Source organism: Melopsittacus undulatus, chromosome 4 (assembly GCF_012275295.1).
Source record: "Melopsittacus undulatus isolate bMelUnd1 chromosome 4, bMelUnd1.mat.Z, whole genome shotgun sequence".
Classification (NCBI taxonomy): domain Eukaryota; kingdom Metazoa; phylum Chordata; class Aves; order Psittaciformes; family Psittaculidae; genus Melopsittacus; species Melopsittacus undulatus.
In genome coordinates this window covers 60,633,508-60,651,861 of record NC_047530.1, presented here as the reverse complement: position 1 = coordinate 60,651,861, position 18,354 = coordinate 60,633,508, and the positions used below count along the sequence as shown (strand labels likewise).

Sequence of the window (18,354 nt, the reverse complement as noted above, 5' to 3'; positions counted from 1 at the left end):
TGCTCCAGCAGTTCCATGTCCTTTTATGTTGAGGACGTGAGGTCTCACGAGAGCAGTGTAGAGGAGCAGGATCACCTCCTTCACCCTGCTGGTCATGCTTCTTTTGATGTAGCCCAGGACATGGTTGGCTTTTTTTGTTTGGTTGGGTTTTTTTGTTGGTAGCTAATTACCAAGAACAGAACCCAAGGAGTCTTATTTTCAGAGTAGATTCCCCCACAGAGTTTTCATTAGCTCCCCTCTATTGACCTGGATCTGTCCATTTAGCTTATTTCCACCTGAACATGGAGGAGGTTCAAGTCAATTTTCTTTTTAAGCCCTTATTAATATTTGGCACACAGATCTCCCCAAAATCTGTCTTGAGCTTTTCCTTTCCTCACACCTTGTTTTCCTTGTTTTCCTCCAGTTCCTCTGCTACAAAGAACTAGAGCCTCCCAAAACATCAGCTTCTTCCTTGCATCTTTGCATATCCTATTATAACAATGCTTATGAATACCAAATTAAGAAAACAAACTCACCAAAAAAGAGTAAAATCAGAATATTTTTTAGTGGTTGCTCTGTTGCTTCTCACCCATCTATAATTTCTTATCTCACTTTACTGACAGATAATAAACAACGAGAAGGAAGCCCAAGGTTGAAAAACATCAAGAACCTATAAACACAAATGAACTATTTTAAGTAGTATTAAATTGGTAACAAAACCTTAATTTTTTGGACCAGTGCTACTCCTCCTGAATCATTTTGCAAGCAACTAAGTGCTTCACTGTGGTCTGTGAGCACATATGCTCACCAGGTCCTAGCAAGAAAACCATGCTTACAGTGAGACAATGACATTCCTATAAGCATTTTGCTGGTAACTGCAGTGTTTGGCATTAGCAATAGATGTAACTTGTTAGCATTTTTAACAACTTGCTATGGGTCTGTGAACAGTACAAATTAAAAGTACATAAGTAATTTGAGAAAAGCTTTTGTTCTGCAGATGACTGCCTAAGCAAAGTAGTTTGAATTATTAGGATAATAGTTTTACAAGAAATTTCTGAAGCTTGCTGTAGCCTTGTTTCAGAAAGCAGTAATAATTAATGTGCCTTTAACATTGGCATTCCATAAGAACATGAAGTTTTAGCGAGTGTCAAACATGACTTAATGGACATTTTATGAGCCACTCTCATTACATCCTTTTTTGTTTCATTGTAAGTTGCACCCTTGAAGGTTTGCATAGTTCCTCAGCATGCAAGCTGCTTTAGTGGACAGTTGGACAGTATGCAGTGACTATTGTGACATAAAACACACTCTAAATAAGCTTCAGATTTTTCCATTCTGGAAGGCAGCAGACAAGAAACTTACAATTACCCTTGGGTGAATGGGGAAAAAAACTGATACTCTCTTACCAAGTAAGCACATTTTCAAACCATCAACCATAGCTCTGAATGGAGTGAAAGCTTTAAGATAAAGCTATAAAACTGCTGTAATCTAATACATTAATCTGTACTCAGTCTAATAAACTGAGTTACTATTCCACAGAACAAATAATTACTACATATAATATCCATCAAAAAACAAAAAGGAGGGAGGAAAACCTGACCCAAACAACAACAACAAAAACATTGCCTAACACAAACATTTAATCAGAAATAGCACATTTAAGAAGCAAACCTCCTGCTAGAGCCATACCTGCAGAGCTGATTCTTCTCAGCAGAATAGAACCCTTCTAGTGCAGGCACACAAGGCAAAAAGACCTGAAGAAGTGGTCACTGTTAGGGAGACAAAGGGTATTCTCAGTGGCTGTGAACCAGGTGAACAGCTTCATCTAATGCAGGTGTGTGGGTTGCCTGTGGGTAGGCCCATTATATAGGGCAGTGTTATACTCCCACTCAAACCTATCCCGAGTCCTGGGCAAAAGGAGGATTCTTATTAGATCAGTGAGTTTCAGCATCAAACTCGTTTGGGTGCCTGTGCTGAGGGGATGAGGTGCCTGGAAGAGCAGCTTTGGAATATTATTATATTTTGGAATAGAAATATAATATTTTTCTGCAATTTTGTAACATTGACTTGTTCATAAGCACGCGGGCTAGCATTATTAAAGTAAGGCAGATCTCAAGCAAAAAGTAGAAGCCAAGTAACAGATTCAGACAGCTCTTCCAAGCTAGAATAAAAAGCCCAAGTTAGCCAGGAAAGTAGGGATCTGCAAGGCAGTGGCCAGGAGTGAACCTAACTGGGGGAAAGGGGAGAGAAGAGAGGGTGTACTGGGATAACCTGACTGAAGCAGAGCAAAGCTGTGGAATACCTGCTGCTCTCCTGACGCCTATCCCTGCAACCTCTTTCCCATGCCTAGGAGGAGGCTGGGTCTCAGCTGAGATTTAATGCACTCATCACACTGTGAGCAGAGCCAGCAGTGGAAGGGAACTGTAGTGAATTTCAAGACCAAGTTGGATGAAGCCTTGGGTGATATGGTTTAGTGTGAGGTGTCCCTGCCCATGGCAGGGGGGTTGGAACTGGATGATCTTAAGGTCCTTTCCAACCCTAACTATTCTATGATTCTATGACTTGAGGCTTCAGCTGGGGGCTACCTGGCATCAACTAGAGAGATGTTTTTGGAGGGACTCAGGCAGAAAGCGTCTCTGGGGGTTGGATGATGAATAAGCTCAGCATGGATTGGTTCAACCACATTCCTGCGCAGGGGGGAAAGGGAGGGACGTCCACACAGGGAACTGCAAGGCTGCAAGGAGGCACTGTTTTCCATGCAGCTGGGGGACCCTGGGAGGGACCTCTTTGTGGCTTTTCTAACAAATTAAACCTCTGCTTTAAAAGAGAGATGTCTGGCGACAGCAGGAGCACACCATGTAAGCAGAGAAAAAAGACTGGATTCTGTAAAACAGTAAAACTCATTTGTGGCACTGAATGGAAAAATTACACCGTTCAGCTTCAGTTACTCCTATGGCAATCCATCCTCGGTGCTGGGAGTACAAGAACGAGTCAAAATACAGATTGATTCTGAAATCAGTTCTTTTTTTATCCTTTAAACCCATGGACAGGAATGTACAGCTCCACAAAAACGAAGGCCAAACGTACCAAACCCAAACATTTCCTGGGATGTTGGGTGACACTTTTTCTAAGGTCATTTCATTTCAACCACACTCAGTCTAAAAGCAGCTTCCATTTGCAGTTAAAATAATTGTGGTACACATTGCACACCCCTTGAAAAACGACCTTTGTCATAGGCACTATGATTATTTTTCTTCTGTTTTTATTTCTGTTTGTACCAGTGAAAAAATAAATACAGTTGAAAATAAACACCTTTCCCCCCTTCTTCAATGTGTTTAGGCTATGTGGTTAAGTGGATATTCTCTCCAGCTATTTAGATTAATAAACTTTAAGTCTGAGCATTCATTTATGTGTTCTAAAAGAAGTTTGTGTGTGTAGCTTTACATATCTATATCTACGTATAGTATTTAGAAGCCCCAAATCCAGCTCAAGTGTTTATCAGTGACTTTATTAACAGCAGAATCAATTTTGTTAAAATCAAATAGTTGTCTTTCAGTGAATGGTTCAAGACTTTCAGCTGCTAAAATGAAGATTTCACAAGACCCACCCTATCTATGCATTGAGAGGATTCAAACTTCAAGTCCGCATTAGGTGCTGTTTCATGCATATCTACAGATCAGTTTTAAAGTAAACATAATTTTACATGATATGGAAAGAATCTAATGATCAAGAAAGGAAATCAGGTGTAACTCTACAACTTCATCTATTTGAATGAAGGCCAATTGACTACTTGATCAGTGCTCAGCAAAAAGTCTGACATATTGGAATTGTGACCATTACAACCAGATCCAGGAACCAATCATTCCACTTTTATATCTGGAAATCTTACGGTCCTTGTTTGACTAAATAGCGAGGACTGAAAAGCTATTAACCAATAAATCATTTTGCAAAGGCAAATGATTCTCTTGCAGTTATTCCAAATATCCTAGCTGGATATTCACAGTGAACAAGCCATGTTTCCTTCATCTTTGTTTCATTTTTAAGTGCTTTTAGTAGGGGATTTACTGCAGGTCTCATCAGCAGCCAGTGAGTGAGGAGTGCAGGGCACTGCCTGGCCTTCTGTCAACAAATTAAAGAAGACTGGCAAAGCATTGATGCCCACATCCTACCCACAAGGATGGAATGTTGTCTGTGAACTACAGTGCCTTCCTAGAGTATAGGCGTTTGCACTGGGATGTGTTCTCTTTATTCTCTGAAACTGTCTAGAAACAGCTTTAAATTGAGCTAAGTGTCAATTTAAAAACAAAACCTACTCAGCTACTTACTGGAGAAATTGGAATGAAAACCACAACCTATTTTAAAGGACTGTGATTTCCAGTTGGGTTTTTTCCAAGCCACCCTTTTGTCTCAGTCTTGAGGGAGTTTAGGAGGCCTCCCCTATTGTGAAACCCGATTTCTTGCCTGACAAAGGAGATGAGCCTGCACTATGCTACCTCACAGCCCAGAGTACTGCCTGCAAGGCTGAAAGAAGGACTGGTTTGCCTTGTTTGCCAAAAAGCTATGCAGGGTTTACTGTGACACTCAAGCCTCCAGCAATGCGGTGTCACTTCCACCTGTGTAATAGAAACGTCCATTAGTCAAATGAAACTGGGATGGAGGTTAAGGAGAGTGGTAAATGCCATCCTGAGCAAGCTGAAACTCTGTCCTGAGATACTGCAAATCACTGACAATTTAAAGGCTATCGGTTTAAATACATCACAGCCTGCAGATAAATGTGACCAAATCATACAGTCATTTTAGAATTACCAGTCTGTGCAAATACTAGTGGAACTAGCTAGAAAGGTTTTTGGTAATTAGCCTTTACTTGTGCCCCTGACCCCTTTGCAAAGCAGGCAGGGTCCATGTTTTGCCTTAGCTTTGCTTGTTTTATGTGTTTTAGGTACACTGGCTCTTGGAAGAAAGGTTGCTTAGGAAGAAAGACAGACTAGACAAGCATCTGCTCAGAATAACCTTCCCCTGCCAGGGTACCAGTTTTTCCTGAGGTCAGTATTTGAACATCTTTGTTTCCTGAGCTGCTTTGCGGAGCAAAAAAAAAAAGCCTACTATTGTTAGCTGAGATGAAAATGCAGACATGCTGACCTTGCCTTCATTGCTTCTCTATACAACATACAGAGAAGCAGCACGGAAAATTACATTTAAACTATAGCTTTGTTAAATAAAACAGTGAAAGATCAGCCTGGCAGCTGATCCATGCTTAGGTCTGAATGCATACAATTGTGCAGAACAAGTACAGACAGTTTTGCTTGTACATATTCTTCCACTATGAGGGTGGTGAGGCACTGGAACATGTTGCTGAGATGCCCCACCCCTGTAAGTATTCAAGGCCAGGTTCTATGGGGCTTTGAGCAATCTGGTCTAGTGGAAGGTGTCCCTGCCTGTAGCAGAGGGGTTGGAACTAGATGATCTTTAAGGTCCCTTGCAACCCAAACTATTCTATGATTCTACAACATATACATGATTTTGGACTGCAAGACCCAGCTCTGATCTGTAGAGTTAGAGGACCTTACACCACTGTTAAAACTGGAGCTGAGTGATCACAACCAGTTACTCTGACAAAGACAGATAGGAGGTTGCACTTTAAGCAGACTTTGGAATCAGCTTTACCTCTACAATAATCAAGGACAATACACAGTGAAGTGTAAAAAATGAGGTTAGTTGGAATAAAACTACTTTAATAATGTTACCATGAAGGGCAGAGAAATTTTTGCTCAGATAGCTCCAGCATAGACAATGGAAACTCATGGGTCACATCAAATCATGAGCCACAGCCTCAGAAACAGTAAATTAGCACCATTGCTAGTGCTCGCTATAACCTGACAGCAATTGAGAATCAGTTCCATCGTTTTTTAGCTCATATTATTTCATTTTGATTTAATAAGAGGAGTTTTTGCAGAAGTCAGTGCTGACACTTGCCTTTTGATACAGTCACTAGTGGTGGAGCTTCAGACACCCTGTTACTTGGGGTGGGACAGTTTTAGAAAGAAGCATAGGTTAGCACTGTGGAGGTGGAAACCTGGGTTTTATTTCAGTCAGCTCAACTGATGAGCCACCATAAAAATCTTCCTCTAGGAGCCTCATTCCCTTCACATTAACTATGCTTTCAGTGAAACACTTCCACTTGTATACCACTAGAGTCTGACCTGGAAGTTTTATGTAGTCCATTTTTTGTTTGCAGATATGTTAGTTTTATTTACCTTTCCATGTAAAACTCAAAGTGGCCGTTGATGTGCACAGAAATCTCCAGCATTTTATAAACGATTCAAAAAAGAACAGAAGTAAATTGAACATGTTTTCCAGGCAATGGTTAGAATGGTTTGGGATGGAAGGGACGTTTGAAGGTCATCTAGTCCAACACCCCTGAGATGAGCAGGGACATCTTCATCTAGATCAGGAGAGAAACATGACACCTAGATCTTAACCATGCCCTGTTATCATGATGTAAATATGTATGTTTGGAGTTTATATTTGTAACACCTAATTTAAAAAAAATAGTTAAAACAATGTAAGCATTTCAGGTAAAGATGGTTTAAAAAAATTACACAAGACATTTTAGGGCTTTTTTTTTTTTTGAGATGTCTCTGCTTCCAAAATTCAATAAAAATCCCAGAATTTGGAAATCACTAACTTACAAAACAAACTAGTGCTGACGACCACGGTTTCACTGACTTGACAGAGGTCTGAGAAAGAAATAAAGGTAAGGCAAGTTTCTCAGATGATGTCTCCTGATCCATCTCAAAATCTATCCCTCCTCACCCATGGAAAAGCTGTGCCATAGCTAGAAGAACCTCCCTACCCTCTTTGAGAACCAGGAGAAGCTCCCTACCCTTTTCTCCAGAAATCCCCAGTGTGCATCTTGCTGGGGTGGTGGGGGATGGTAATTCTTCTAGCTGCTGTTTTCCCCATCAAGGGCAGTCAAAATCTCAGATATTTCTATGATATTCAATATCCATAGCATTAATTGGTAGATTTCGGAGGGGAGGGGGAAGTCATCAATTATTCATACCTATTTTCTGTTTTTTTGGGATACTCATTTATTCTTTCCTGGAAGAAATCAGAGATAATCTGAAGCAAGCGAGTTTAACACTTGAATCAGAAAGTCAAAGCAAAACCTATGCTGCATTTCTGTTCTGTTTATGCTAAGGTAGGTGATACTTGACTCAGCTCTGTACAGAAGTAAGCTTTATATTATGAAAGAAAGATTATCTTAATGTATTGTCAAGCAAGGGAAAGTCTAAGCCTGAATTACTTAAAAACCACCACCTTAGTCATATTAATGGCAAGACTTATAAAATGCCCTCACTGAGTCTTCTTTCATTTCCCTAATGCATCTCAATAACCTTTAGCTACTACTGATTATTTCAGAGAAAGCAAGGAACTATCTTTCGTATTTTAGAATAGTAATTATCCTTTGTATTATTTTTTATTATTATTTGTATTTTAGTTTCCAAATATTTACAAAACTGAGAGCTCTCCCTCCATATTCCTTCAAAGCGAGACATAGATAAAATCAATAATATTTACGATATAATTTTAATTTCATAAACTTCAGCTTTTTTATATAATTTAATGCAATGCATATGAAAGGTCTTAAACTTTGGAGACATTTTCCTATTAATAGGCAGAAGTGTTCTGATATATAGCTATGGCTCAGGACACTTCAGATGACTTCTGGTCATTGGTACTCTGAAAGAAGTCAGAGGCTCCTGGTCCCAGTGCCCAGGAGAACCTGAAGAGAGCATCTGACTCAGAAACTGGAAATGCTGATACCAGCAGCAGTGGCAGGAAAATGCCTTGCAGAACAGGCTGCATAAATCTTCAAGGGAAAGATTTCCCATAAGGTCTACCGAAAGCAGATAAATGTACACATAAATGATTTTGAATGTTTTAGGCCTTAAATTTACTCAGCGGACAGTCCCAGTGTCCCAAACTTTAGCCTATAAATTATACCAAATTCTGAGGGCAAGGTAAAATTGAACATGAATAAAGATGCTCAACCATTACAAATTCAGTGATTTCATAAAAAATCAAAGCAGGCATAGGACAGCACAGAAGCGGGTCTTGCTGGGGATGAATTGGGAAGAGGCATCCAGATTCTCTCTCTCCTTATATGAGACGTATGAATTATCTTCTTGTGATCTTATGATTGAACATTTGATTTAGGAACATATCTAGCACATGCATGGTCATGAGCATATGCCGTCATCTCATCGTTTCTTCAAAATTTAAACCTGAAGCTGTAGGATTTTAATTAATAAAACTGGAATTAACCACTTGCTGGAAAGTTCATTGTTTTTAGAACCTGGTCAGTGATATTCAACCCTTGTAAAAGACAAACCTGACAAACCAATCATTTGGGCAGCAAATCTTGCATCGCGTTCTAGTGAGGGTGACACAAGCATGATTTCCATAAGCAAAATGAATGTAGGTCCATAAATCAGTGTAGAAGTCCTTACACCATGTAGAAGGCTACTAAACTTTGTGACACTTAACTGAACATTGAGTATAAGAGATTTTTGGATGTGATCCTCTCTTAATATAAACTGCTACATTGACTGCATCAGCTGGGAGCATGGCTAGATACCAAAAGCATTCTGAAAATCTCTTTTTCCATGGATGCATTTGTTGGTCAAAATTTAATCATGCAACAACTAGAACATTCCAGTGTTATGGCATGGGTGTACTGAAGAATTTTCCAGTAGTTAATGTTATTAAATGTGCCCATACTCACCTACATTTCCTATTTCAAATGTTAAGACCATTCTAGCGGATTTTTGGGGGGTTATTTTGAAGAAATTCTATACAGAAAAAAACCAAACCTGGATATAGACTTCTGTCATAATTCTGCTCCACAGTATCATGCTGAAGAGACACAGGCTTTCTCTGTTCAGTTCAGAGGAAGTTCAATTTATTTAGTTAGCTGTTCTTCCAGTTTACTCGAGTGTAATGCTGCATGTGTGAATTTTCACACCAGACTGCACTTGGAACTCCACAGGTCAGATATAATTTTTAATTACATTACAGGTAAATGACTGAGTTCAGAGACTCTTTTAGAGGGATTACAGTCTGTTTCCAAGGATAGGAACAGATGTAATTCTAGGAACTACACTGACTCACATCGCTTCTGAATCCCCTGAGTTCAGTGTGATCACAGGGGTCAGAAGTAACGCAAAATTCGGCCTATGACTTTGGCTATTTTGGTACAAGTTTCTGTTGTGTCCTCTACTTAGTTAATTGTCAGACTTCAGAGAAAATTTTGTCTCATTCACTGTAAAATAGAAAGGTCCATGGAGGAAAACTGGTGCATTAGAGAAACACACAAAGGACATTAAGGCTATCTAGTTTGATGTTTTCAAACCTTTTTCTTTTCCTCTGCAAACAATGACAGTTTCAACAGGATCTGAAGCGATACTCTTAACAAATAATACACTAGTCTGACATATGGTTAATATTAATGTCTCTCTATTCAAACATGCTGAAAACTGAATAGAACAGTTAACATATAACAGTCACACATCCTTTGCTGAGTACAAGATCGCATCTCTAACATGAACTGAAGATATCCTCGCCATTTTAAGATCAATCATTCACTCAAACATTTCATTCTCCTAAATACATTTGCTCTTCCCCTCTTTCTGGGTCTTTCAGGAGTGCTGAGTGAACACATTCTCTCCAAAAAGGCATTGCTTATGATATGGTTCTTTCTTCAACAGAAATTTTGCTGTGTATTTACAATATGTTGCCAAAGGTGAATTTGCAGATTTTGGTAGGATTTGGGGGTGAGAAAACCTTACATCTGGATTGAAAGATCTAATTTTGAAATACCTATCTGGGCAGGATTCTGCACTTTATTGCAGATAGACCATCTCTTGATGAAATTAATTAGTAAGTGTGAACAATTAATTAATTGTGATCACACTTCACAGTTTATTGAATCAGAGCTTTATATTGTAGCCAGTTTTTATATTACAGGTACATTCACAGGGCTTATGGGCAGAGGCAACCTCACTTTGCTCATGTCCTGAGCTGGTGGGATATTGACAGAAAAGTCATTGGTAGGGATGTGAAGCTGAGCTCACCTAAAACACCCCTTTTCTCAGAAGGTTTATTTGGTATGGGCTTGGGGCCATATCCAGCACAGTTAGCTCAGTTCATGCATGGTGATTCTGTGCCCAGCCACAACATACTGCGCAGAAACCTGTTAGGGTGAGACCACTCCTCATGGTTATCGCACACTACTGCTACAACAAAAGACCTGTGTCTTTGAAGAATGCATTCCAAATGAGGCATGCTCCATCCTGGGGCATAAAGCATAGATTGCCCTCAAATACATTTTTATTGAAAATACACAGCAAAAATTACAGCATAGAAAGTTCCGTATACATGACAATTTTATCAACTTTATCTTAAAAAAACAAGTCAAAACTAAAAACAAAAAGGCAAAAGAAACCCAAAATAAGACTTGGTGAATGAAGACTGTGAATAGCAATTTTTTTTACTGCTTTAACAAAAAAAAATGACATACACCTTCAGCATTTCTTTTGCAAATTTACTTGACAGAGGTTAAAATATTGCTTTATTCTGACTCAACATACAACAGCACTGCATGATTGATTGTGCTATTTTGGGAAGTCTTGAGACTTGTGAACTAGAAAGTCTGGGCCACATGTATAAATTTAACAATTAATTTGCTCTGAAGGAGTATTTTGTTACATTCTGTATACACTGTAATCTGTTTTTTAATCAATTTTCTGACATTAACGGAAGGCTATTTAGCAATTATTTATTAGAGCTGATTTTACTTTTCCGCACAAATAAGGAGATATTTTAACACTAATAAAAACAGTAATGTGTATGCCGCTGAATCCAATTCCTGCTATTATTGGCATATTGCGTTATAATTTATGGGGGAAGAAGGACTCAACAGAAAGCAAATGCAGAAAAAAAATGCTTATAATGTGATTGGGATATGGCAACCAGGAAATTACATTTCTTCTCCAAGGCCTTGACTCCCTGCAGGGAGTGATTTGGTGGAAACCATCTGCTCTTATATAACTCAATTAGAATCATATCTGTGCATGCTTCTGGATCTGCCCATACAGAACCATCTGCAGGGTTGAAACTTTAAAAGTTCACAAGCCTAAGCCATGATTAACTGAAGTGACTGAAGAACTGAAAGTGGGAACAAATTAGGGCATTGTGGACACTTATCAGCTGTATTTTGATCATACTGGATCTTTCTGACTCTTCTCTGAACAATCCATAATAAAAAATGAGTTAAAAAAATACACACACACTCAGAAGTGCTCCTTGAGAGCTTACAAATGCCTTCAAAGTATAACAGTTTAGAAATGTTGAGGGGTTATTAATGAACAAAAAATTTATGTTCCCACTCAAAAAACCCCAAATCAAATCCAAACCTGCCATAATAAACGCTTTTGGACTTTTTGTTTTTCCTCACTCTCCACTAAGGCTGCTCCGATAGGCAAAGCTCAGAAAATGGAGCACCTGCAGGCTCCTGACCACTGAAACTCTACCCCGTAACATATATCATACCAATACAGACCCCAGTCCCACTCCACACTTGACTGAACACAAAGCTCCTGTTTCCATTGACTTTCTTGGGCTTAGTGACACATTAAAGTAAGGTTGAAGGTTAAGTGTCTGGCTCAATTTAGGGATTTATTGTCATTCCACAGTAGGTACCAGACCTGCGTGCCATGGTGTGAACCTGGAACCAAGAGGAGAGGGAGAGAGGGTACTGGGTCTGTGGTGGGGTCATGGGACTTGCTCCCCAGGGTCTGAGTCCCTGGGCAGCAGCTGACTGCAGCGCTGCCCTGAAACCAGAAATGAATCTAAGAATGGTCTTGGCCTTTACTGAAAGAAAAGATGCATAGCCTAAGCCTCTGGACAGCTAAAGAGGACAATGGTAAATGCTCTGTAACCGAAACTTTATGTGTAATCCTGCCTAGAAAGCACCTGATGCACACACCATCCCTCCTGGAACTTTTCCCTTAAAAAAATATTTTGTTAAAAAACACTATGATATGAGGGCGATTGACTATTTGGTTTCTTCTAAGTAGATGCTCTTAAATTAATGCATATAAATAATTTGTAATTAATTTCCTCCCTTCCTGTTTAACAAAGCATCAAATGCACAGATCTCGTTTCCCCTCCCAAAATCCCCACACGAAGTCACTTGGTCAATACCGAGTCTCTTTGCGTTTCACTTTTTAAGACAAATTGTGCCTCTTGCTCTGACTTGGCCATGGGGCTCATGGGCAGAAAGGCTGTGTTTTCACTCGTGCTGTTCTCTGCTTCTACTCTCGCCAGTTCATAGTCCTCCGACCGCCTTGCGTCCGTCAGAATCCGAATCTGCTCCTGCACAGTTTCTAGCAATATTTTCACTTCGTGTTGTTCTGCTATAAGACAATTACTGACTGGGGAACTCACATTGACAAGTTCAGCTGAATAGGAGTTTTTGCACCATTTGATGCCTGTTACTTCAGAAACATTTTGCATTTGCATGCAGGCTTCGTCCAAGCCCACAGACGGGATGATGGGAACAGAGTTGGCCCTTGAAGATGAATAGCTGACCAAGTCCTTCTGATCCATGTTATTAAAATAAGGGGTTGTCTCTCTTGAAGGCAGTTGCATATTTATTGAAGTATTCTGAGGAGTTTTTAAACCACTGGATGAATACCTAGAAAGAGTAAAAAGAAGGTTTTGTTGTACATCAAGTGGTCAGATGCAATAAGCAGCAGGAAAACTCTAAGATTCAGTGAACTGTGCTGAAAAGCTACATGTCATTTTTTTCCTCACACTAGGAACACTTGGTAATAGTATGGCCCTGGGGAAAACTACAGACTCTGGAGACCTGGCTTTGATTCTCAGATCTACTGATGACAAACCATTGCTTTCCTCCCAGTCTCATCTTTGCCCACCAGTATATGAGAAAAAAGATGATTCCTTTTTAAAAGATTTCAGGAGTTGTACTGTATTATTATTTTTCTTTGACATTATATTTGAAATTCCATTCCTATGCTTCTAACTGGGGAAATGGACTGATGCTTTCTTTGCTTTCATTGATGAGTTCGGAACTCTCAATGTCAAACCCATACTTTAGGAGAACACTTTAAAAAGGTGCAGGAAAAAAAGAACTTGAAACAAAATATGGCTGTGTAGTCTTTATGTATATAGAAATGATTTTATGTGCTCCCCTTCAAACAAGCAGAGCATCTAAGTGCAGCGTACCTCTAAAAACATGTCTTTTTTTCTATAGCCCATACTCCTAATGTTGGCCTGATTTCTTTTCTTGGATCTCACCTGGAAATAGACCTAATACCTTTGGCTTAAGCAAATGTCTGTGTTTGCCTGATACTGCAATCCTGTGCTTCAAAAAAACATAAAAAATCTTTATCCTCCATTAACAAATATCATAGCATGATTTTTTATTTATTATTATCAACTTAGGTGAATTTTTATCAACATTTCTGATTTGTTTTAAAGTCAAATTCATTATTCTGATCAGAAAGAGTTTTACATGATATACTTAAAAACCAGAAATGGAAAGTAGACTAAATATAAACCAAAGGAAACAATGACAAAAAAAAAGAAAATTCTCATCTGAGAAGCAGCATTACGAGAAATACGGTGCCCTAAGAGTTAGTCATCACTGCCAAGGACCACAGACATCACCTCAGTACTGGAACATATTTTATTTATAATGAGTTTTGTGATCATATCGCTATTTCATAAGACAAGCTAATGGTGAAGTCTAGTATGTTTTGTCCATGGATGAGAAAGCAACATTTAGATCTGGTGTGGAAGCAGGTGCTTTGAGCTATGACTTGAAGGGTATTTTTCTGAAAGCTGCTTAAGCCTGCTGGACTTCACTAGGGATATCCTCCTATTCATCCATGCCTTGCTGCTTTTTGGCATTAGCAGAAAAAGAACTAAGGAAGAGAAAGTGAATTGCATGTAACAGCCATAGTCCAATATTAGCTCACAACACTAATTAACTGGAAAGGCTTCCTTTGGTCTTATCCTCCTGGCAGGCTGTCAGACAGGAGAGAGGAGGAGATATCTCTAGGCTCACTTCCAGCAGAGCTCCACTGACTTGTTATTAGCTCGTCTATGGTGGCACTGTGTTTGTACAACTGTTTGACACATTAACCTGCATGCAGTTCTGTACAGCACCTACATGAAAACTCCCCAGGTGTCCCCAGAAGACCAGAGAATGCAGCTGGGAGTGCTGCAATAATGAGGAGGTGTTGTGCTCTTTGCTGCTATCTAATGGAAAGACATACTGCTTTGGGAAGCAAAACCCAGGGGAATAATATAGCAAGTGGCTTTTTCAGATGCATGCTAGAACTTCTTGTACATGCTATGTAGCTGTGTCTATGTTCTACATCTGAACCAGCTAAGACTCAGCTCTTGGTTAATGGCATTTGAACTCTGCTTAGACACACATGTAGCCATTTATGGAGGGCCTTTTTAGAACAGTTTTCAATAATCAGTATGAATGAAATACTGATCATGGATATTATTCCCAAGGAAGGATAATTAAAAAAAAAAAGAAAATTAAAACAAAACAATGCAGACCTTTGGGTTGTGCCCATTCTTGTTTCCTTTGCTTATTATATAATTCAAACGACTATAGCTGAAGAGATCGCATCAGTTGCATTATTCCCTTTTTTGGTAATTCGGGCCCTAAATATATTCTGGGCTGCACCCTGAAAACAAAGGAAGGGAATGTTTTCCATGAATTCCACATGCAATGGATGTATTATATGGATGATATATAAGCAAAACCAAGAAAAGACTAAATTAAAATGGGTTTGGTGAGAAAATAGTAACATTTGCCAATTCCATAATAGAGACTCAATTGTTCTTGGTATTTTGAACACTAATTGACAGCAACAATAATATGTAATGCAATGCCTGGCATATTTCCATATTTCTTGAAGTACAGATAGACTCACCAGTTGTATGTCACAATTACATGTTTCTGCCCTGTGCTTACAAGGCTTTCAAAGAAGGACTGAGGTTGAATTAAAGCACATACACTGCGTGCAACAGGCAAGGTATTAAACTAGTAGGGATGTTACATCTAAGCCATGTAAGAGTCTGCTTTTTGTCAATTATAAACTGATCCATACTTCTACTTGTGACACAAGACTGATGCTGTTTTCAATAGACTGAGACTTAGACCTATAATTGCAGAATCTTAATTACATTTTCCTATAATTAACTTTACAAGAACAATAGTTCCTCTTAAGAATAACATCAGTTTTATGTGAAAAATTGTTTTGTCTGAATAAATTCATTCATGTGCACGTATTTCAAGGCGCAGCTTTCTCTCCACTTTCCTTAAAACCAAGCAAAAAAGAGAAACTCAAACATTTATAAATATGCAACAGTAATTATGTTGTACAGTGTTTAAGAGTCTAAATTAAAGAATGACACTGAAAAAAAGGAAATAAATTTACTGCCCCATTAAAACAGATATAAAGAGAGACAGAAGAGATTGTAACTTAAAAAATAGAATTCTTTTTGTTTAGCACAGTACCACTAGCTTTGCTATAAGACATATTGCTATAGATGTCCAATACAAGACCCTGACAAGAAGGCCCATTAAAATGAACAGAAGTTATTCTAGTGGCGTTACCAGACTTTAGTTCAGCCTTGTAAGCACATATACCTATATATATATACACCCCATTTTCTACCTGTAGGTATGACACATTGGCTCTTGTATACATAAGCACATTTATATATGTATATGTACACATTCACAGGCTGTAAGGCATTACTCCCAGCACTTCATACAGTGTAATACGAACAGCTCTCACTGACAGCATGTGATCAAACCACTGTATGTAAACCTGTGACACCTTCAGGGACTCAAATCTGTCTCTGAGATGTGACTGGCATGGAGATGGTTTGTTTTCTTTAGGCCCCTCATTTCAGGTAGGTTTTTCTACTCCTTCAAGTATCATACTGATTAAATAACTGATATTAGCTATCTTTGACTCAAACTCTGCAAACATCAGATGCTGTTGCAAATCATGAGGTCTGGTGCTTGTGGAAGGCAGCAAAAGCTTTCTTCTCAATGTGGGATGGGAGGAGAAGCCCTTTTACTGTCCAGACAAAAACTGCTCAGGTAAATTATCCTCTTTTCTATCAAATGTAAACACACAAAATCTGATTAAACTGCTGCTGGATGAAATTCAGAAGGGTCAAACAATTAGGGAGATAAACCAATTTGATTTGTGCATCCCTATAGGGAAAGATGAAGCTGAAAAGGGAGAAGAAAGGAAGTAGTGTAAGTTCTGCCGGGGACAAGGGAACTTCTCATTTGGGCTGGAATTCTAGTGAGAATACAAACACTATGAAACTAGCATGTATTTAGAAGATGAAAAGCCATCTGATTTTGGGGAAACCTCTTCTTAAGTTAAAAGAATTCCATATGAATAGTGAATCATTTTTTATATTTGTTCAGAGATAAGATGTGTAGTTATATTCTAGCTGAAGAGATTACTTCATTGCTGCAACACAAAATAACTTGCAAAAAGTTTTGTTACATTATTCAAAGACTTAATTTTCATAAAAAACATCATCAGTAAAACACTGTAATAAAACAAGATCAAATAATTGTTTTTATTTTCATGCCTAATACTGATATTTAAAAAAATTAATTTCCATGGATATCAGTTGAAGAGTTTTGGTATCATATTTGTGATATGCACAGACTGCCGTGACTCTCTGTCACAACAGCACCTGTTGATGCACTCACAGGACTCCGTCAGAGAGAGGTCCAGTTGTTAGAGTCAATATTAGGAAGATCTAATTCTACAGATATCCTTAGCACACAAGGTATGGATTAAGTGCTTGAGTGGATTGAGGCTAGAAGGGGTAACAGTCTGGTCCAAATATCAACCTCTTGCAGATCTGCACATTTAAAATATAGCCTGCTACAAGATGATGCTTGTCATATCACACACTGATTTCCTAGAGAAGAGAAAATACAACCACCCACAAGACAGCTTTGCCATTTGCTACCTCACTTCTTAACCTAGGAAGGGGCCACATAACTCTCCAGTCTATGCTACAAGATGCTTCTACTGAAGAGGGAAGGCTCTTAGCCTGCCCCTTTCAGGAAGGGCTGCATTTGGAGTCACAATTTTTGTTAATGAATTATGCACACATTATCGTACATATTTCCTGCAAGGATTACTAAACAAATTTTCCTTATAAGAAGCAAATAATAAAAGGAAAAAAGTATGAGACATATTTGTATTTTTTTAAAGAGGTCATCAGACACACAAATCTTTTGTGGCTTTGCTTTCTCCCTTCACAGGTAAGCTCTGTTCTTGGTCTGCCTTTCCTAATTACTGATGCCAACTTTGTAAGGTAGATAACCTACAAAACATTTAGTGAACCAAGTCCCTCTCTCACACTGCTCCCCAACTGGGCAGTCTCACTGCAGGTTGGAAAGCACAGTGAGGGAGGCACAGCTGAAATGCGTGCATGTGTGTCTACAAGACACACATGTAACAGCACTTATACTTTGCCAGCATTTGTGACTGTTGTCTCCCAAGGAGCTCAGAGTGGATAGCGACCTTCCTTCTCTGGGGAAAATCAAATATGTGGGTGACTTAGATCTGCACTCCATAAAGTCAATTCTGATATGGAAAACATACAGCTGCCTTCTCGCTGTGTAACTGTTCAGTTAGCTGCACTCAGCTGTGACTCACATGTGTCCAAATGAAACTGTATTATTCCATTCCAGATATCACTCCTAGTTTTACTTATAGTGTGTTTGCAGTGATTCTAAAAAGTCTTCGTAAATCTGTAGGGATATGCAATTGCAAAAGACTTCAAAGGCAGCTAGCTGTAGATGCTCAGGAGTACTTCTGAAATTCAGACCTTATGTACAGCTGGAGCTCACATTCAATATTCTAATAAGCTGAACTGAAAAAGGAAAGATATTGGATTCTTTGTGTGCTCTTAAAGACAAACTTGTTTGAAGTTATTGCTATTCAGTCTCTACAGCAAACACACTTTGCAATGTACATTGATTTATTTAAGAAAAAAGATCTGAATTATTTGCTTATTTGCCTAGTGCTGATGGAAGAAAAAAATGCCATGCAAAAGTTACTAGAACATCACATCACCACTAGAAAAAACATCCATTATAAAGAGCAACATTGCCAATGACTTTGTTCTAATCACTCTCTACTACAGCCTTTGAAAGGCTTAAAAAGAGCAGCCAGCCAAATGAGAATGTATTACCTTCAAAGGGCCAGTACACTG

At 38.8% G+C, this 18,354-nt stretch overlaps 1 protein-coding gene across 3 annotated transcripts in view; it reads right to left on the bottom strand.

Annotated features, from left to right (window-relative positions):
- Positions 1-11,500: 11,500 nt before the first annotated feature.
- The window catches only part of NRG3 (neuregulin 3), a 402,582-nt gene continuing 395,728 nt past the window's right edge, over positions 11,501-18,354 (bottom strand). For all 3 annotated transcript variants that reach the window (XM_034062153.1, XM_034062155.1, XM_034062154.1), the window contains one exon: positions 11,501-12,739. In XM_034062153.1, coding sequence (XP_033918044.1) covers positions 12,232-12,739 — 508 coding nt within the window. In that variant the 3' untranslated portion in view covers positions 11,501-12,231. The remainder of the gene's footprint in view (positions 12,740-18,354) is intronic.